The following is a 22,830-nucleotide window of genomic DNA, read 5'->3' as shown; positions in this document are numbered from 1 at the left end:
GCGTGTGCAGGCGCGTCCCACGACCCAACCGCGTGCCAGCACATGGGGGCACGTGGGGTCGCGTGCCCTATCCTGCAGCATGCCCCAGGCACGTGCGAGCACGTGTGGGGCCATCCAAGCACGTTCCAGGCGGCGTTTTGCTTCTCCTAGCGCGTACCAACTTTTTATAGGTGTTTACAGACTGTTGAAGGACGCCCGTACAACAAGAATAGTATTTAAATGTTAAAAGTTGAATCCATTGGCCATTTAAATTGCTTCTGTCTGTGGTTTAATTGTTTATGTGATGCATGGAATAATTTAATACTGATTATAATTATTCATGCATTGGATTTATGATTTTTTATCTAAATGGCTTGATTTATATTAATTAAATTATGAAGATAAATTGGATTGGATTGCTAATTAATTTGAGGGTATTTATTGGAAAACGAAAAATTATTTTTATAAATTATTTTAAAAGAATGCCTCAAATTAAATATTAGTGAATCATTTAAAATCCATATATTTTCTAAATTTAATTGGATTAAAATCAAGGCGTTTTGTATGCATTAAATCATGAATAGAAAACCCTAGTTATATATAATTAAAAATTGAGTGGGAGCGGGGAGTTTTATACATTACCCCATGGCCTTCATAATTATAACCATTGTGATTAGATCTTTAAAAATAAGACCCCACGCATGATTTAAAAAGTCAAGATTATAAGAATGGTTGTCTCACGAAAATATATTTATTAAATGACCAATATAGTTAGATCTTTAAAATAAGGCTCTACACATGATTTAAAGAGTCTAAGCTAATAATGATAATATATTTAATATTTGATTTTTCGTTGGAGCATTAATTACGTTATACACTTAATCTAAAATCAATAGTATTAGCTCCCCAACGGAGTGGTCTATACTAGATGATTTTAGAAAGGCTAAACTTAATCGGGAATTATTTCATATATAGATAAGGCATTGTCTAAAGAGATATGGAAATAATGAGTTGTTCTCGTTAATAAGTAATAATGAATTCCGCTAACCGGATAAGTTATTGGCATATTGATTGTCTAATTTTTCATGCAATGTGGTTAAGGGACCCACAATTAATTATTTTATTCTTGCATGATTAGTTTTATTCACTTTATTTATTGTATGAATGCTTTTATTTTCAGATTTAACATGACTAGTCCATTCAGTCCACTTGCAAACGTACTAAAAGCAAATCAATTAACTGAACCTAATTATATCGATTGGAAAAGGCAACTAGATATTGTACTCACATATGAGGGGTTCAATTATGTGCTACTCCCAAACCTTCTCCACCTTTGCCTGAGGATCCTCCTAAGGAGCATAAAGTTTTTAAAAAATGGAATAAAGCAGATGAGATGACTAGGTGCTACATTCTTGCTTCACTCTCAAATATACTCCAAAGTCAACATCTTCATTATCTCACTTCTGCAGACATCATGCTTAACCTCAAGGAAATGTTTGGGCAAGTTGGTAAGAGTGCATGCCAAACTGCTATGACAAACTTGATGACCACCAAGATGGTCCAAGGTACTCCAGTTCGGGAACATGTTTTAAAAATGATTGGTTTTCTAAATGAACTTGAGATCCTTGGATGCAACTTGGATGGTGAACTTCAGGTTGACATGATTATCGCTTCATTACCAGACTCATTTAACTCTTTTAGGGTTAATTATTCTATGAATAAGCTTGAGTACTCACTCGCTAAACTTCTGAATGAGTTGGTAACCTTTGAAGAGATAATCAAAAGTAAGGGTGCATCTATCAACTACACTCAGTCTGCTGGACCATCCACTTCTAAGCCCAAGAAGAGGGGCAAGAAAAAGAAAAAGGATGGTGCCAAAACTGTGGTTGTGCCAAACAAAGTAATCCAAAAGGATAAGGGGAAGAAGAAAGTGCGGGCTGAAGGCGAAGGAAACTGCTTCCATTGCGGTCAACCGGGTCACTGAAAACCTAACTGCCTAACACTTCGCACCCAGGGCAAAGGAAAAGGTATATTCATTATTGAGGCATGTAATGTGATTGAATCTATAGATTCCTGAAGCATAGATTCTGGAACCACTAATCATGTTCGCAATTCATTACAGGGATTCCAGGAGTCCAGAAGCCTCAATGAATGAGAAATATACTTGCATATGGGATCTAATGCCAAGGTGGAAGCTAAAGCAGTGTGAGTGGTTCATATGCAGTTTGATAGTGGGAGGAGTCTTATTTTAGAAGATTGTCTTTATGCGCCAAATGTCAAGCGCAATTTAATTTCAGTTTCTTCGTTGGTTTGCAAAAACTATATTTTTACTTTTGAAAAAAATGTTTTAATTAAATTAAATGGTTGTGTTATAACTTCTGGTCCATTGAAAAATAGTCTATATATTTTAACTCCTAGCTCATATCAAATGTAAAATTATGAATTAAATGTAACTTCATCTAGATTGAATGTTAAAAGAAAAGCAGATTCTCCAAACTCATTGTATCATTGGCATCTACGATTGGGTCACATCAAACAAAATAAGATTTAAAGGTTGGTTAAAGAAGGTTTATTACCTTGTGAAGCAGAGGAGCCTATACCAACTTGTGAATCCTGTATTGAAGGAAAGATGACTCGAAGGGCTTACTCAGCCAAAGGATATAGAGCCAAAAGACAATTAGAGTTGGTGCACACAGACGTGTGTGGTCCTATGAACACCCAAGCGAGAGGAGGGTTTGAGTACTTCATCACTTTCATTGATGATTATTCACATTTTGGATATATTTACCTAATGTGACACAAGTCAGAAGCTTATGGAAAATTCCGTGAGTTTCAGGTGGAAATGGAGCGTAGATTAGGTAAACTTATCAAAACACTTCAATCTGATCGAGGAGGTGAATACCTCTTGGGGGAGTTCAAGGATCATATGGTCAATGAGGGTATTGTGCGCCAGTTATCCGCACCTGACTGCCCCCAACAGTATGGAGTGGCAGAAAGGAGAAACATAACTTTGCTTAACATTGTTAGATCTATGATGAATTTTGCTTCATTACCTCTATCATTTTGGGGATTAGCCTTAGAATCAACGATGTACATCTTGAACTGTGTTCCATCCAAGTCTATTTCAGGAATGCCATATGAGCTGTGGTTTGGACATAAACCTAGTTTAAATCACATGCATATATGAGGGTGTCCAGCACACGTGCGTAAGAAACAGGCAGACAAGTTGGAAGCAAGATCGAATGCATGTTTATTTGTTGGCTATCCTAAGGGCACTAGAGGTGGATTATTTTATGATCACAGGGACAATAAGGTTATTGTCAGCACTCATGCTGTTTACCTGGAGGAGGATTACATTATGAAGCACAGACCTAGTAACCAGATAGTATTAGAGGAGATGGTTGGCACATCAGATATACCCCCTATGGACACACCTAATATAAATACTAAGAATGATGAGACACAAGAAGTCCATGTTGAATTACCATCATCTAGTACATCGATTCCTGCACCAGTCCTTCGACGTAGTGGGAGGACTATCATCCGACCCGACAAACTCATGCTTTTGGGTGAGGTTTATGAGGCCGTCCCCGATAAGCATGAGTCGGACCCAGTGAACTATGCCGAAGTGTTGACCGATATAGATGCGAATCGTTGGAAAGATGCCATGAAATCAGAGTTGGAATCTATGTATTCTAACAAAGTCTGGGAAATTATAGAACTTCTTAGTGGGGTTCAGCCCATTGGTTGTAAGTGGATCTACAAACGAAAGAGATGAATGGATGGGAATGTTAAGACATTCAAAGCTAGACTGGTTGCCAAAGGCTTCACTTAACATGAAGGTATTAATTATGAGGATACATTCTCACCAGTTGCAATGCTTAAATCTATTCGCATTTTTTTGGCCATTAGTGCTTATTATGACTATAAGATATGGCAAATGGATGTTAAGACGGCATTTTTAAATGGCCATCTTGAACAAGACATCTACATGAGGCAACCAGACGGTTCCGTGGTTAAAGGCCGTGAGGACTGTGTGTGTAAGTTGAATAAGTTCATTTATGGACTTAGGCAAGCTTCATGCACATGAAACATTTGTTTTGATCAGGCAGTCAAATTATTTGGCTTTGAACAAAACGTGTTTAAACCTTGCGTTTACAAGAAAAAATAGGGTAATGTCATCATGATTCTCGTTTTATATGTTGATGACATCTTACTCATTAGTAATGATGTAGAGGCTTTGTCATCAATTAAAAGGCGGTTGTTTAATAAATTTAAGATGAAAGATCTTCGAGAAGTAAGCTATATTCTTGGGATCAAGCTTTGGCGAGATCGGGTTAAAAAGAAAATAGGCTTGTCTCAAGAGTCTTACATTGACAAAGTTCTGACCAGGTTTGGAATGGAAATTCTAAGAAATGGTTTTTACCATTTAGACATGGATTGACTCTTTCTAATGACCAGTCTCCCAAGACTGATAAGGAAATTGAGCAAATGAGGCGGATACCATATGCTTCGGCTGTTGGTAGTCTCATGTATGCCATGGTCTGTACCAGACCAGACATCTGCTACTCAGTAGGGATTGTCAGTAGATATCAGTCCAATTCTGGACTTGATCATTGGTCAGCTGTGAAGAATATCTTAAAATACCTTAGAAGAACTAAAAGTCTCATGCTCGTTTATGGAGGTGATGATCTGGTTCCAGTCGGATATACAAATTCTGATTTTCAATCAGATCCAGATGCCAGGAGATCTACATCTGGATATATGTTCAAGTTCAATGGAGGGGCAGTTAGTTGGAAGAGTGTCAAGCAGGGTTGTACTGCTGACTCAACCATGGAAGTAGAATACATTGCAGCCTCTGAGGCAGCAAAATAAGCTGTTTGGTTGAGAAACTTTCTAATTGAATTGGAGGTTGTGGAGCATAAAGATCAACCTATGATGCTTCATTGCAACAATAGTGCGGCTATAGCCCAAACCAAGGACCCAAAATTTCATAAAGGAACAAGACACATTCAGAGGAAACATCATGTGGTTCGTGATATAGTAAAGCGATGAGATATACTTGTGGCCAAGATTACATCGGAACATAACCTTGCTGATCCATTTACAAAGGCTTTACCGATCAAGATGTTTGATCGTCATATGGAGAACATGGGAGTTAGATGTGATTCGAATTGGCTATAAGTGCAAGTGGGAGCTGTTGGGATATGTGTGCCCTAACATAGCAAATTCTTATTTTGGATTGTAAAAGTCATGGTTCCTTATCTGAATATTATTATTAAAGTATTATACAATTGGTGAATGGAATGTATTATTTTTCGATTCATTATGGAATTGATTGTGTCCACTTGATTACAAGATAAATTTATATATGTATGTAATGGCAATTAATACTAAGTTATAAATTAGTAATCATAAATGGTTCAAAGTCGGTAATTATGGATGGACATTTAATTAGTTAAGACTTGAACCGAATCCATGATAGATTGAGATATATTGCGAGAGCTGTCGTATGCAATTGCTCTCTATCACAGTCATAGCTTTTGACTCTCAAGCATGAGAAGTATAAACTCTTTTATTAATTAATAATTACTTTAATTTGTTCAGCGAATACCTCGGGATCCTTAGATTGGCACTTTGGGTAGTTATGTAATTAATAATTAGAGGTCTATATTATCAATATTTGCATTAGCACTTTTTGTATTTATTTTGTTTTGATTATAGTTGATCACAAATTATATTCGAAGGCCTTCGTATGTTTTAGATAAATGCTTTCTATATATGTTTATTTAGTAAATTATTATTTTTGTCAAATAAATATTTTGTTCTGATGGAGCCGGAAATAATCAAAGATAACAAAATAATTATATTAATTATGCTGTCGAATTGATGGCTTTAATTATCCGATAAATAATTATGCATAGAGGGGTTAAAGTGCAACATTGACTTAGAGGTTATTTACTATTTAATTGGAGTGTAATTAATTTCTTTTAGTGGAGTAGAAATTAATTTATGAATTAATTGAATTGGGTCCTTGGCTTAATGGACCGAACCAATTATTAATTTATAGGAGCCAAGAAAATAGTAAGCCCAAATGATTCTCACCAATAGCCCAAGTTGATATTAGAGTCCTATTAGAATTGAGAAATTTGATTTAGAGATGGAGAATGATTTATTGTTTCCTTTTTCTTATTTTATTTTGCCTATATATATACATGGGTACATGTATATTTGGGGTGTGACTTTAAGAACAAGAAAAAGGAATACGCTTTCTCTCTCTAGATTTTAGGGTTTGTTTTCTCTTCTAAAGGAGGCTACCACAAGCCTTGATTCCAAGGTCATTCATCAAGGCATATTGGTGATTCCTAAAGGGAAGATCATAATCAAGTAGAAGGAAAAATGATCTTGTTAAAGGGATCTACAATAAGTGAGAACATTCACTTTAGAGGAAAGATTAAAAGGTTTACTAAGACCTTTGATCTAAGTATTCAATCTGTTTATTGAATGATACATCATCTTTTATTTCTTTTTGCATAAAACTTATCTCTATGTGATGAATCAAAATCTATGATTGCAAATCCCTCAAAAGTTTTAAAAACTTGCACGTTTCCCAATAGCACGGTAGTTTGTTAATCGTGTTATATAGATATTTGGGAGTCATGTCGCATTGTCATATGTGTGTTTTGTCATGTTGTTGTCAGTGCATCGTGTCGTGTTATAACGGGGGCTACCTGTGAGTCGTGTCGTGTCGTAACGGGGGATACTTGTGAGTCTGGTACAGTAACGGGGGTTACCTGTGACTGTGTAGCGGGGATACCTGTGAGTTTTGTAATAAGGGATACCTGCGAGTTTGGGTGTGACAGGAGATGCCTGCAAATAGTTGTTCTCTTAACAGGGGCTACCCGTGAGTTTGGACAAGTGCCTGTGCACTTTGTGCAGTGTCGGGTTCATCTGTGCTAGGATGGTGGACATATCCCATAGTGTAGTTCTGGACTGGGTGATGTTAATGATGCTTAGTGTGAGCGCTTGGGGTAGGATATAGATCGAGAAGTTTTGTATGAGTTTTAAGTTGTGATGACATACCAGTTGTGACTGTTGTGTAGTGAGACGATGATGTATTTGGAAGACTGTATGAGTATTCCAGATAGTTTATTAGATAATGATGTGTATTTTGTGGGCAGCTGAGCTCTTATGTAATGGTTTTGATGATGGATTAAGGACATAAAGGTTATAGCCATGTTACTTTAAAGGTTATTGATGTAGTGGTCAGCGTTACCTAGTTGTTTCGTCTCCGTTTAGTTCCTCTTCCTTGACAAAGCTTATGCAAGGTATCGATAGATGCGTGTTCGATTCTGTTGCGGTAGAGGGACTTGATCCTCCTTCTTCTTGTGTTGGTCCTGGCAAGGACTTTGTCATCTGTGAGTTTTGTATCTCCACATAGGAGTTGTGCGTGTCCGTGGGCGAAAGCACTTTTTAGAGTTCCCTCTTTTGTTAGGATTCCGAGTGAGGGTTTGTTCTAGATCGTTTGACTTACCTCCACGGTAGGAGGTGAAGTCCTTGGTTTCGTGGGAATTTTTTTGAGAGGTTACGACTGATGCAATGTGAGACATGACTTATTTACCAATGTGTACGTTTTCTTATGGTCTTGGAACTAGTAGTGGCGCCTGGTAGCTGTGATTTGACTCGTGTGTTGAGGATGGTTGGACTGTGTGTCTAGAGTTAGACGTGGAAGTTGGTGCATAGGTGTACTTGGGGATTGAACTTGAGGACAAAAACGACGTTGCTGTTGAGGTCGGATGGACAATGGGAATAGCCTGGCCAACCATTTCTCTAAGTCAATCTTTCCTTAACACAATGTCAGGTCAAAGGTCAATGATCATTGATCTTAGTATGCTTAGTGACAGTTGGAGTATAGTGTTGTGCACGTGTAGTAATACAATCCCATTTTAGAGTGAGTCTCACTTGGGGTTGATGGTATTCTTTGTACGTGTTCAGGTGACTTGTTGTGGATGGTGGTGTACTCGGTATAGGACTACGTGCCCAAGGAGTTTCAGTTATTGGATCAGTTGATCCTTGAGCTATGTTGATGGGTTGTTTTCGCGAGTACCTGATGGTACATTTGATAGGTCGGATGGTTCTCTTGATTTCAGTTGTGGATGTTCAGCTATAATGTAGTTATTAAAGGCAGTAGTTGTCAGAGATGGCTTTAAGAGTTTCTTTGGGATCGCATGCTGAGCTTGCGTGTTGGCTCGTTGAACGGTTTTATAACCACTGTTTTGTGGGCTTTAAGACGTTTAGCGCGAATTATGTGAGGCACTGCTAGTTGGACCTACTGTATATGGGATCCAACAACTTTCTGGTGGAATGTCACGTGTGGATAGCGTCGGTGCAATTTTATGAATCAGGTTGGTTTTGACCAGGGTTGAGTGTTTCCCTTGATCTCACGTGTGGAAGTAGATGGTTGAGTGTCGTGGTAACTTGGATTGAAGGATTCTTTTCATGACACGTGTTGTCGTGTGGTTTGACTGAAGTCATCGTTTGTGGATTTAGTATCGACTAGTGGTATGTTATGGTTAGAAGGATGGCAATCCTATTGGTTCTTAAAGGTTAGGACTCAGTGGAGTCACGGAGTTGGTTGAGGGCTTATGCCTCGTGTGCATGCGGCGGTAAAAATTTTTGTTCGGCATAGGGTGTGCCCTTATGCCAGTTTGCATTAAGGGGAATGAGATTACGTGTGGCTGTGGTCACTGTTTGGTCGAAGTTGTGTTGGGTCACAAGCATAGGGTTGCGAGTGATATAGGACGTTGGATTCTTCGTGTTAGGATTTTGAGGTATAGCGTGTTGTGTAGGGTACTCAGAGACGTACTCTGTTTTTGTATCCTTTCATCTTTCACTTTTGAGGTGGGTTGATTTAGGGACAAAATGTTTTAAAGTTTGAGAGATTGTAATGTTACCGATTTTCCCTATTTTTCAATTTTTGGAATTTAATTGATTTTTCTAGATTATTTTAATCCTTTCCTCGTTGTACGTGCCACGCGGGCCCCGAATGGCGTTTTGGTCATTTTCTTGAGCCGAGAGTTTTAGAAGTGTGTTTTTAATCATTTTAAGTCAATTAGAAATGACGGTTACATTTTTAGAATTTTTCAAAAGTCGGGATGATTTCCGGACTCAGGAACTTCTCCCGATTTTCTTATCTCAAGGGAAGGGAGGGGCATCATCAACATTTCACATGTGTGTGTGTGTTTGTATACATGTATGTATGTTATATTAGTGGCATTAAATGAAGGGTGATATTTTATAGCATTTTTGAGGTTATAAAGAAGTTTAAGGGGCATTTTTGTCATTTTGGCTTTATGGACTAACCCAGAAAATTCTAAAGACCAAAGGGTTTGCTTGATTTTAGCCCATTTCTTTTCTTTTTCCTTTGTTTTCAAACCACATGCTCTCTCCCTCTACATTCCCTCTTTCTTTCTATATTACTCTATTCCTTTTTTCTAAAATTTCTTCATGCTAGAAAAAGATTTGGTTTAAGCTGGAGTTTGCAAATTGTAGATCATTGCAAGGGTTACGTTTTGGTACCGGTATTACAAGGTTTTGGTGGGATTTGAGTTTGGGGCTTGAAGTTAAGGCTTGCTGAGGCCTTGTTTGGTTTGTTATCTTGAGGTAGGGGAAGTCTAAACTACGAATTTCTATGGTTTTAGTGAGCTTCCTATGTGTTCTTTACATGTAAATCTTGTTGGTGTGAACATATTTAGTTTTGTCAAGTATTAAGTTGTGAAGCATGATTTATTCCTGATCGACATGATTGATGTTGAAATGGTTTGCTGAATTGTGAAATTCATGTATGATGTTATGGCTTGTATTCCTATTATCCCTTTTCGTAATCTTCTTTTCTTTGATTGTGGCTCACGAGATTTTTAGGAATGTACTTTAGGTTTTTTCTACTGAACTGTTGAGCTCACCCTATTATCATTAACATTTTCAGGAACTCGTAGATATGCCGGTGAATGCTATGCATCCATGGATATTGATGTAGTTAGGATTTTAATTCATCTTTATTAAAGTAATGTAATTTTGGCCATGGAGGCCTCATTCTTGTATTTAATTCTTTTCAAATTGTATAAAATGAGACTATGTAATTATTTCATGATGAATAGGTAATGGAGTTATGTTTTGATCAGTTATTGATGCCTTTCAATTATATTATGTCATGATTTACTGACGTAAATTTGGGTTCGGCAGCACATCAAGTTGTTTATCAGGTTCGGCTCACTAAGAATCCATGGTTCTAGACTATCAAGCTATATATAGCAACTATCCAGGGCCAGTCGGCCGGTTGACAAGGAAAACCAGCTGGCCGACAGAACCATCCGAGGATATTCCAGAAAGTTCTATGGTGAGAGGCCTTGCTTCAGCCGGTTGAACCTTACCATCAGCCGACCGAAACCCCAGGTTCAGCAGGCCAAACCTTTCCTTCAGAAGGGCCGAACCATTCCTTTAGAAAGGCCAAACCTTTCCTTCAGAACGGCCGAACCTTTCATTCAGAACGAACGATTTTGCCTGTTAGACCGACCGACCGAGGGTTATCAGCTGGCTAACCCATCCTCATTGACTTGCACATTTGACTCTCTTTGTAAGGTTGTGTTTTAGAGCATTTTGGACAATGGATTGACTCATCTGACAGTTATAAACACAGGAAATGGATGGTATGACTTAGTTGACCTCGGGTTCGGGTAAGGACCCGATTAACGGTTCGTACCCACGGGTTCGGGCCGTTACACTGTGGCTAAAAGAAGGTGACCACAATACAAAATTCTTTCACAGGCTTGCTAATGCTTATAGAACATGCAATCACAATGGGCGTATCCGTGTGAATGGTTCAGAGTTGTGGAGAGAAGATGAGGTGAGTGGTGGAATTGTTTCCTTTTACCAGCAGCTCTATATCGAGACTTTAGGATGGAGACCTAAACTTGATGGTTTACAATTCGATGTTATTTCTATGCTGGATAGTGATAGACTTGAAGTTCCTTTCTCTGAAGAGGAAGTTCTTAAGGCGTTATCCAGTTTTAATGGTGATAAAGCTCCGGGCCAGACGGATTTACTATGCGGTTTCTGAAGGAGAGTTGGGAGATGGTGCGCAATGAGGTGATGTGCATTTTTCAGGATTTTCATTCTCGTGGCACATTTGAGAATTCCTTGAATGCATCTTTCATTGTTCTTATTCCTAAGAAGGGTGATGCCTCTAACATTAAGGACTTTCGACCAATCAGGTTAGTAGGATGTATGTATAAGCTTATTGCCAAGGTCCTTGTTTTTAGGATGTGAACTATTTTGGATGGAATTATTTCAAAGTCACAGAATGCTTTTGTTGGTGGAAGGCAGATTTTGGATTCCGTTCTTATAGCAGGGGAATGTGTTGATTGAAGAGTGGAGTTCCCGGTGTCTTATGCAAACTTGACATCGAGAAAGCCTATAACCATGTTAATTGGAAGTTTCTTCTTTACTTGCTTTGGAGGATGGGGTTCGGGGAAAGATAAATAAAATGGATTGAATCTTGTATATCGTCCGTCATGTGCTCTTTGCTTGTAAACGGATCTCCTACTAGTTTTTTTCGGAGTTCGTGTGGTTTAAGACAAGGAGATCCCTTATCGTCTTTTTTATTCCTTATTGTTATGGAGGGATTAAGCAGATTAATGAAAAGAGCAGATGATCTAGGTTACATAAAGGGGTTCACAGTAAGTAGAGATGTTGCTCATCAGATTGAGATATCCGATTTGTTGTTTACAAATGATACCTTGGTTTTTTGTGATGTTGATGTTTCCCAACTCAGATACTTGAGGTGTATTCTTCCTTGCTTCTAAGCGGTGTCCGGACTTAAAATCAATGTTGGAAAGAGTGTGCTTGTCCGAGTGGGGGATGTTCCTGATATTTCCTCCTTAGCTACAGTTCTTGGGTGTGGAGTGAGTGATTTTCCACTTCCTTATCTGGGATTACCTTTGGGAGTTTCGTCTAGGAAAGTGGGGATTTGGGATCCGGTGATTAATAGGTATGAAAAAAGATTGGCAAGATGGAAAAAATAGTATCTTTCGAATGGGAGAAAGGTCACTCTTAATAAGAGCACCCTCTCGTCCCTTCCCACCTACTTCTTATCTTTGTTTCAAATCCCGTGCTCTGTTGCTGAACGGATCGAAAAAATTCAGAGAGACTTTCTTTGGGGTGGAAGAGGAGAGGAGTTCAAGTATCATCTTGTTAATTGAGAGTAAGTTTGCAAACCTTTGAAATTTTGCGGCTTGGGCATTCGGAAGCTGGTCCCATTCAATAGAGTCTTATTGGGGAAATAGTTATGGAGGTTTAGTAAAGAGCGTCATAGACAGTGGAGAAGAGTTATCTCGTGTCGTTTTGGGGAGGAGAGTGGGGGTTGGTCTTCTCGTCCTATTTCTCTTACCGAAGGTGTTGGCGTTTGGAAATTCATTCGAAAGGGATGGGATGTGTTTTCCACCTATATTATATTCAAGGTTCCTAATGGTAAGTATGTTCGATTTTGGGAAGACTTATGGTGTGATGATTAGTTGTTGTCCCTTTCCTTTCCTCGTCTCTTCAGCATTGCTGAGAATAAGCATGCTTACGTAGTTAACTGTTATCATCTTGATAACAGTGGGGTTACGTGGGATATGTGTTTTAGGCGTTCTTTTCAGGATTGAGAGATGGCAGAAGTATGCACTTTTTTTAAATTGTTGTATCGACAAAAGGATGTTGGCAGAGGTTGTGATGACATTTTGTGGATCCCCTCCACCCATGGTAGATATAGAGTACAATCTATGTTCTTGTGTTTGTCTAATTTCGACGGTCAAGATTTCCCATGGAAGTCTATTTAACACTCTAAAGCTCCTCTTAGAGTCGCATTCTTTGTTTGGACTGCTATCCAGGGAAAGATTCTGACATTGGATAATCTGCGTAAACGAGGCAATACCATTGTTGACTGTTGTTGCCTATGTAAAACAAACGTAGAGTTCGTGGACCACATTCTTATGCATTATCATGTGGTGTCTGATTGTTGGAATCTCATATTCAGTATTTTTGGCATTCAGTGCGTAATGCCTAAGCACTCTTTTCAATTAATTAACGCTTGAAGAAGATCCCTGTTACTAGGCATGCTCGTGATTTTTGGAGGATCGTCCCACACTGTGTTTGGTGGTGCATTTGGAGAGAGAGAAATAACATAAATTTTGAAGGAAATGAATCGTCTCTTGCAAACTTAAAATCCCATATTCTTTGTTCTCTCTTCCATTATGAAAGAGGCAGCGCTTGCTCTTCGATTAATGATTTATTTGATCTATTGGACTCTGTTGGTCCTTAGGTCTTTCATTTTTGTGTATTAGGGACATGTTTCCCTTTTGAATGCTTTTCTAATATATTTTTACTTTAAAAAAAAAAAATCATGATGGAAAATTCTATGAATAAAGGTGAATTGGATCTTATTTTTGATGGTTTAAGCTCTGATGAGGAACTTTCTCGTTTATCTAAAAGATATGTAAAACTCATAAGAAATAGAAATAATAATTTTTTATTAAAGGAGATCCTTCTAAATTGAAATATAAGAAAAATAAGAAAGATGATTCTAGTGCTTTTCTTGCTCATGTTGATAATGATACTGCTAATAATTCTTCTTTTTGTGCAGGAGATTCTACTAAATTTGGAACATGGAGCAAGGTTGGTTCTTATGATTCGGATGATAAGAAAATTGGTGGAGAACCAAGTGAAAGCAATACATTGATAATCTTTGAGGTAATGTTAAAGGCTAGTCAGAAGCAGTCTTTGGAACTAGAGCTAATGAAAAATGAGAATGATACCTTAAAGAAGGAGAATAAGCAAAAACAGAAATTACTTGAGGAGAACAAAGTTGAAATTCCGAATCTTCAAGGTAAAATAAAAATTCTCGAGAACGAGGTAAATCAAGCAAATTCTATTAGAGAATATTTTATTTTCAAATTTAATTTTCTTGAGTTTGAATTGAAAAAGTTACAAAAAAAATTGATTACTTTTTACTTTTGGACAGATTAAGCTTGATAAGATGATTTATGCTGGTAAATATGTAAGTAATAAAACTGGATTAGGTTTTAATGAGGCTTTATCTAATAAATAGGGTCAAACTATTTTTGTTAAACCTAAAAACTTGAATGTGCCTATTGTTAAGCCTAAAATTTTTGTTGATCCTATGAATGCTAAGAATGTGTCCAATGTGCTTTATTGTTCTTATTGTGATAGAACTGAACATAGTCAATACTATTGTATATAAAGAAAATGGATAATTCTTGTTCTGATTTTCATAATTATAATTCATTTGCACAAAATAGGTTTCATGCTAGAAAGCAAAATAATTGGAATTACCTAGAAATTTTTGTGCTTAAAGGAATTCACATAAGAAAAAGAACGTTCTTCTCAAAAGTTGAAGGTGAAAGTTGTTTGGGTGAAGAAAGAGGATTTGAGGTTGTATGTGCCTATCGATGCTATGGAATTTGTTTCCAATAGGTCATTAGGTGCAAAACCCCCAGAGTAAATCCTAAAAAGGTTTTTTGGCCATGGACTATGCTTAGATAAATATCTTGTTTCCATTGGACCATATCTTGTAGTTTAGGATTTGGGTTTTGTTTTGTTGTTTGTTGTAATGAAAAAGAGATGATCATATTTTTCTTGTCAATGCATAACTGATGATTATTTCCCTTGAGTTAATTATTTTTTAATGCATATTGGGAACACATGATTATTTGATGAAAAGATTCTTAATCTGTAATCTATATGTTGAAAGACAATTTATTTTATTTATTTCTTTTTAGAGATGAATCTTTTGAGTTTATATTTTTCATGTGCACTAATCTAACTCTGCTAAAATTTAATTGAAAATCATTGTAAAGTTGACTAGGTCATATTGCTCATAAAAGCTATATTGGTTATTGTTTTAAAAAAATAGAGCATGTGTTTGTCAAAAAAAAAAAAAAAAAAAAAATTCAACATGAAAAGAAAAGAAAAAATCAAAAGATTGCTGAAAATATTTACTAAGGAAAAGGCTACCTATTGAGACTAATTCGAAAGCTCCTACTAGACTTTAAAGAGGAGCTAATTGAATAAAAAGAAAGGAGAAGACAAGTCAAAATAGGAAATTGTTGTCTACTCTTTAGAGTGAAAGCCGCCTTACTTAGAAAGATTTGCTCAAAACAATTTTATCTTGATATTTTTCGATCAATATGATTTAGAAATTGGTCAATGTGATTTGATTGAAATTAATGAGATTGGATTGTACACACACACATGTGAACTTGTTAGGTAAATTTCTAAATTTTTATAAAAATTGCAAGTTGAATTTCATGCTTGAGAATTGATTTGATTAAATAATTTGTGGTATCTAAAAATTTCGTGTTTTTAAATTCCCTTAAATTCTTCAAAAATTTTTGAATCTCATGTATACTTGAAATTCATGGAAATTGTTATATAATAATTTTTGTTCAAATATCAGAAAAATAAAAAAATTGAAAATTGAAAAAAAATCCAAAAAGATTTTTCTTTTAGTTTTTATAGGAATTTTCGTTTTTGATTTGATGGAGATATCATGTGTATAATTTTGAGCATGATTGGTCTTATTTATCTTATGGATGGAACATATGTTATCTTGAATACTTATCTTTGGCTCCATTGCTACTATATATTATCATGTTTTTGTACTTATTGCAATATCTTATGCATGGATGATAATTTTAATATCTCTGTCTTGTTAATTCTCCCATAATATTTCTTTTCTTTCTTTGTTGAGCTTTATTTGTTAATTTGTAATAAAAAGGAAAAGAAGTGTGTGCATATTTGAGGGGGAGAGTTTTTAGAATTGAGGGGGAGATATATATATATATATATATATATATATATATATATATATATATATATATATTGATATTCACATATTGATATATGTTAATTGTTTATCTTTCTTGATTAAGCTTCATGAGTAATTTTGTCGAGCTAATGTGTATATTACAAGTGGCTACATGTGTTGAAGTTTCATGAGGTTCAAGAAAAGTTCCGCTTTTATTGGTTTTTGACAATCATTGTAATTTACTTTTTCTACTTGGGTAAATTACATATTGTTTTTAGAGTTTTGTCACAAAATTGCCAAAGGGGGAGATTGTGAGATATTATTTTGTAATTGTCAATTATCGGAAACAAAACAAGTCCTAGTCGAGTTGTAATTTCAAATTACTATATCGGGATCGACAGCAACTGTGGGATTAGAATATTATTCAAAGTTTATCATAACTAAGATCATTCGAAAAAGGTAAGATTGAACAATACATTAGGAAGGAATCTAAAAAAGTTAGGACACATTCTACACATGGTTCAAGAAGTCCTGTTCAGTTTACAATTCTAGTTTCCTGTTTCAGATTTATTTCCTATTTGGTTTAGAACTGTACCAAGTCCTATGCACGAAATTTTCTATATTTTCAGAGGGATTAGAACATTCTAAACTATATATAAACCTTGATAGTCATCTAGGTTTATTTACGGCTTTTGCATACAGAATTCAGATCTAATTGAAAGCCATCTTTGAGAGATATTTGTATTCAGAAAATTAATTTGATTTTTATTATTTTATTTTTTAGAACACACACATAAACACAAGAGTGATTTAGGAGTGTTATTCCCTATCTCATCGGAATTAAAGCATAATTGAAGATTCAGAAATTCCGAAAAGCAAAATTCATTCGTCCTTCGTCAAATTCAGATATTGAAGAAATGAGTGAAACGATCACACTTTGAAGGGGTCAAAGCATTTGTGGAGTGTTGTTTGATCTACCTACAACTCTTCTACAGAGATCAAAAGTAAGCCTAAAGTCAACAGCTATTGGACGGGGGAGTCGCAAAGTCAGGAATTGTCAGCGATTGGTTTTTGGTAGAACGATAGGGTGTGAGCCTGAATCAAAATTCGGTGTACTTTACTTCAAACATAATGGATCGTTTATCTCTGAAATGCACAGTCTAACGAAATTTTTCCCGTAACAATTAGTCTATTCTACTAATTGAGATTTTCTCTCTAAAAATCCTGGTGTCATCTCTCAAACCTAATTTACTTATTTGCACTTTATTTTTGTTTTGTGGTTTGATTTCAGTTTTATTTCGGTAAAATTAAAATAAATAAAAATTAGATAAAAGAGAAAGTTAAATCTATTCACTATTATTCACTATCATTTTAGGTTGATTATTCATATTATATTCCACAATCATTCTGTTCCGCACAACTCAACAGAATTATGTGAGTGGAGAGAGTTCAAAGTATGGACAAATGGTTGCTGAAGAAGTCCCAAAAAGCTTATGTTGTCTTGGTGTTCCGTTTAACAACTGAATGGTCCAGGACCTAAAATTTACAAAGGGAACTTAAAGAGAGAAGGCAAATAGTCATGAAAAGTAAAGAAAAATAAGCAAATTGGCAAGTGTAAGCGCAAAGACTCTCTAAAAGACCCGATGTACAGCCAAAGAAGACAAGTCAATTCACTCGCCTATATATTTGCTATAAACCCTAATAAAATTCTAGGACACGAATCCTTCCTTAATTTTAAGGATTTAAGCTCTAACTTTAGAATTTAAATATATAAATCGTAGAAATATATAGAAGATACTACTTTCAGAATCAAATCTGTAAAGATTCCCTTAGTTCATACAAAGAAATCAGACTTTCCTTTTAAAATAATCAAATATATATATATGGGTTGTGATTCGCACACAACAGGTTAATTGTGAGGAAAGAAATCTATAATTCAAAAAAAATTAAAAAAAATTTAAAAAAAAAACATGAGAGATTAAAAAATAGAGTAGAGAGAGAGTTTTACCTGGAAGGAGAAAATCGTGAACGAAGAAGCCCTTTCCTGTGAAGTTGTGATCGTTCGTCAGAGACTTGGTGACGTTAGAGAGAGAAAGGGGCGTGCGGCTGTTAATGTTATAAACGATGCTAGGCTTGAATTAAGTGAAACCCAAAGACTCCGTGTTTTCATTAGTGAAAACTGTATCCAAAACATTCTCAAAACAGGTCAAAATTGTTATCTAAATATTTCAACTCAGTTAGCTATAGTTATCTAAAAACTATTTTTAAAAAAAGAACTCTCTAAGCATACTAAAATAGTTGTGTGTGTGTTTATAATACGAATTATCAAAATTCCTAGCATGTCCATTTTTTTTCAGCTTAGCTTGTCCTATTCTGTTGTTCATATTTATATTTGTTTTTGGGAGATATGAGTTTTGTTAAATGATCTTTTGTGTCGTCTGCTTAAGCCGAAGCAGCAAAATGGAAAACGATGGGATGGAACCCATTCAGCGAAGCTCCAAAATAATCGAATTTATCAAATTTCTTAATAATATCAAATACTGAAGAGGAGACCTTTTTTTATTCTCCCGAGTAACTTTAAAAGGGGAGATTATGATAAAATAGATGAGCAAATGCAAAGTTATTTCATGTACAAGAATTGAACGGAACAGAGAGATTCAGTAACTATTTTTGGTCCTCATTTTAGATCCCATACAAAATTAAGTCTCATTTTAGAGAAAATTTAAAGGAATCAATCATTCAAGTCAATTAGCATTCAATCATGTAGCAGTTGATTTAATGGCATTTAAATCCACAATTTCACCATAAATGGCAGACATTGAATAAATTGTTGGGCAAAGGCATAGCTTGATCAATATATATATATATAGCAAAGCTAATATTACTGTGAATCACCAAAAAAAAAAAAAAAAACTATATGTTAGCGTTAATCACTGGGAAAAAAAAACTATATACTAGAGAAGACCATAAAGTAGGATGTCTTAGTTCCAGTGCTTTCAAAGTGTGTTGTAAGGTGTACCAAGAATAAGGACTCTGCCATCACCAGAGGTATCTGCACAAAGTTGATCGGACTAAATAAATACACGCACCATCATTCTCAGAGCATGCCATATTACCATGTGAATTTCACCAACATTTCAGTGACTTAAGAAGGGAATGCTTTCCTAACATTTAAAGCACATCCTAATGTACAGCATTATAGTTTTGGCTTGAGTGATATGTCATCCACCTCCCAAAGGGAGAAGGTTGAGGGTTCAAGCCCCGTGTATGTGAGTAAATTTATCTACTCAAAAAAGAAAAAATAAAAATAATCAAAGATATCAACCTGGACTGTATTATTCTAACTCTAGATGCAGAACTAGCGGATAGCTTAAGTATATACGACGTAATTCCAGTGAATCTACCTTGACCCTCAAAACAGTGACCATTGTTTGTGATCGACGCATGATTTACAGCAAAAGAATTCAGATGACAATAGTTCTTGTCTGGGTTTACAATATTACAAATAAGTTCTTTCTTTTTTTATTTTTTTATTTTTGTTTTTAGACATGAGGAAGACAGAGAGACCGTTGAGGATCTGTATGCCTGAAAGGTTTGATTAGATATTTAATGCTCTGGGAGATAGTTCAATTCTGCATTTTTAGTGGTCCAGAGCTCACCCTAAGGACATCTACATAGATGAGAGAGTGAATATATTGACAATGGAGCACACACAGGCCAAAGATGTTTAAAAATCCTTACCATGTACAATGAAGTAAGACACAAAATCCATATCAAGCTTGCTTGGGGTCTTAATAATTTAACAGTTCTGATGAAGCCATAAGAGGAAAGAAATATGAACACAGATGGACAATAGATACTGCTACTATCAAGGGTTTTTTTTGTTTTTTTTGTTTTTTTTTTATTCCAAATACCAATGAACTTGGGAAGATTTTTTAAATGACTAAAAAGAGTACAAGGAGACATTTTAATCACTCAATTTGCATTCTTTTATATTGAAATTTGAGCAGCATTTGATCATTAATTTTTTCCTGTATTGCTCTATGTTATTAGATCAGCCAATCAGTAAGGCAATCATTCATTCCCAGTTGAGTCAACATTTTAACAGGAGTAAAAGCAAAGAGCAATCTCGGGCAAAAGCATATAGCACCATATTCACATATAAAAACAAAATAAGGGGGGGCAGCAGATTACAAAAATAAAGGGTGGAAGTTGCTGTCACCATATCAACATACATTAGAGGTTAGTACATAAAGCTACCTCGTCATATAGACAACATGTCATGGTTATAGCTTATGCATTAGTAATTGAAATTCACCTAGATTTCAAAAGGAAGTCATAGATGGCAGTTCATTCGTCAGGAGCAAATCCTGATGTTTCTGATACTTTGTTCTTTGCAGACAGTTCCTGAAGTAGTTTCACTTCATTCGAAAGATCCTTCAACCTCTCATCCAGCATGCAGACCATGTCTAAATGTGCTTTCAGTTTATCGATAGACTCCGCTTCAAATTCCATTATCTTTCCTTCAATCATCACCCTCTCTTCTTCTTCTCGTTTCTGACGTTTCTCCAGTTCCATGGTGCTGAACATGACACCACCAGGACCAGCATCCTCATAAAGTGGTTCTTCAGGAAGTTGACAGCGTTGTCTATACTCAGAGAATGACTTGTGGGTTTCCTTTAAAGCCATCCTGTAGCCCTTTAAAAGATTGCCCATTAAATAAAGATCATGTTCAAGCCGTGATATCTCTCTGTCTCTTTTCTTAATCTCTGCCACCTTGACCTTGTGCAAGTGTTCAATCACACCCTCCCGTTGCTGCAGCTCATTAAGTAAGTACTGCTGCTTCATATTTGATTCCTCGCAAGCCTGTTCCTTCACCTTATACATCATCCTAGCTTTTCCCATCCACTGCTGCACTTGCTCCATGCACATCCCAAAATCAGATGATTTCTGATCCCACGAGCCATCAGTCCTCAACAACCTCGTATTGCCAGTCAAGCCATCCCCATCTAGAGCATCAGCATTTGGCATGAGATCAAATCCATCCCCCCCATGTACTTCCACTTCTTCATCTTCCTGTTTCCCCTCCCAATGACTATCCAAACCCCTACTACCTTCTTCTAAACTACAGTGCTGCAAAAAGTGCTTGCCTTCATTGTTCTTTCCATCTAAAAGCCAATGTCCGTGTTGTTGCTCCTTGCATTCCTCAACATCCATCAATTCCTCATCCTCCTTGAGTTGTTCTTCCTTTTCAACATTATCTTGCCCCAAAGTCAATTCAATATCGGGTTCCTCCAATATGACATCTTCTTGTCCCAGATAATTATCAGAAGCACCAATCTTCACATCACCGCCATCCTTAGGCTCTACTCCCAGAGTCTCCTCACGCTGCGACTTTATCAAATACTGCAAGTGTGAAGCGTAGTAACAATATTCCAAGTGTTGCCCCTGCACCAATTCCTTCTCCACCATACACCAAATCAAACTCGCCCAATCCACCTTCTCAGGATGCCTGTCTCTGATTGCCCGTGTCCAGCTCAAGACATCTGTTGGCATCATCCAAGTATCCTCGTGCAAAAGCACCCAGTTTGACACAAAATCCGCAATGAACGATATCGATTCCTCTAAATCCGAATCCGAATCCAAATCCACTACTGCCTCTGACGATGAAACACTACTACCCTTCTTGTCCTTTTTCTTTTTCACAGGCAATTTAAAGATCCGCGCCATATCGGCCCTATTCACTGCTATTCTAAAGCCATTCACATAACTATACCGCAATTTTGGGTCATAATTCGCAATCAATTGCACAAGGAGGTCAACACGAATGTTCCGATCGAATTCGATGTGGACAAAGTCCCACAAACCGAGTCGCTTCAGAAGTTTCTCGTGTTTAAAAACATCTAGGGTTTTGGAGGGTACAAACGGAATGGGTTTTAGGTTTTCACTTAGGGTCTGGAGTTTCTTTTCAATTGCTTGTTGTTTTTTCACACTACCCTTCTTTCGCTTGTTGGGTCGTCGACGTGGGTTGGGGGATGAGGTGAGAGGAGGTGGGTTGAGTTCGGAGGTGGTGGTGTCTATGATTGAAGGAGAAGGAGAGAGAGACATACCTGACTGTTCTGGGTGGTCGTCTGCTTCCTGATTTTCCTCTTGAGAAAGAAACACCTTGTGACCCCTGAGGAGATTGAGATGGTTCTTCTTGTTGATTTTCGTCATTTTGTCTAAAATTCGAATTAGGGTTCTGGTCCAGCAGAACGGGAGGAATTGGTCATGGCTGATTCGTTTCTTCCCGAGCTCACTCAATTTCATTTGTGTCAAAAAAACAAAACAAAAAAAATCAATTGAGAGTTTTTTTAAATTTTAATTAATTTTGAGTTACTAACTTTTTAAATAGTTTTTACTATGGTAATTAGAATACTTAAAAGAGTTTCTATATGTTACAAGTCTAAAGTCTTGTACAAAAAACATAATAATAATAATAAATGAAGGAAACATCATCGAAGGTTTTTCATAATCTATCGTGCAAAAGATGACAGCAACTGTATTTGCCATGGTTTTTTTCAATTTTTTCCTCTAGAGAGAGCAGATAGAGACTTAGAAAACGGATCTCTCTCTGTATTTACTTACAAAAAAAGAAAAAAGAAAAAGAAAGACCATGGTTTTAAATTTTTTTTAGATTAAAACCAGTTGTAGTCTCCTTTATGCAACAAACTTGTGACGGCCCAAATTTTTCAATTCGGTGAGTCAGTGATAAACAGAAAGAATGACTCGATAGCGGATCCAAAATGCCGAAGTGGAATGTGCAAAATGACCTCTAGAGATGTATATCATCCCTAAGGCACCAAAATGATTTCCCATGAAGTCATGGAACTCAACTAAGCCAAGCAATGAAGTAAGAATGTCAAACCCGAAAAGAAATGAACCAAGGGTAAAATGTTCATTTCTAACCAAAAAAAAAAAAAAAAAGTGCTACCGTGCACACCATTGGA

General features: G+C 36.4%; 1 protein-coding gene across 1 annotated transcript; it reads right to left on the bottom strand.

Moving 5' to 3' along the window:
- Positions 1 to 20,191: 20,191 nt before the first annotated feature.
- Positions 20,192 to 22,057, bottom strand: LOC132272374 (uncharacterized). The gene has a single exon (XM_059773532.1). It carries the CDS (start codon positions 22,055 to 22,057, stop codon positions 20,192 to 20,194), a length of 1,866 nt encoding a protein of 621 aa, XP_059629515.1.
- Positions 22,058 to 22,830: the final 773 nt, after the last annotated feature.

Source organism: Cornus florida, unplaced genomic scaffold (assembly GCF_030987335.1).
Source record: "Cornus florida cultivar Cherokee Brave unplaced genomic scaffold, ASM3098733v1 CherokeeBrave_3.0.0_Hap2_Chr09, whole genome shotgun sequence".
Classification (NCBI taxonomy): domain Eukaryota; kingdom Viridiplantae; phylum Streptophyta; class Magnoliopsida; order Cornales; family Cornaceae; genus Cornus; species Cornus florida.
Note: the sequence above shows the minus strand (reverse complement) of the source record. Positions and strands in the feature narration are given on the sequence as shown.

What these genes read in the sequence shown, in the direction of transcription:
- LOC132272374 (XM_059773532.1), bottom strand. Translation starts at nt 22,057, where the DNA reads ATGACGAAAATCAACAAGAAGAACCATCTCAATCTCCTCAGGGGTCAC.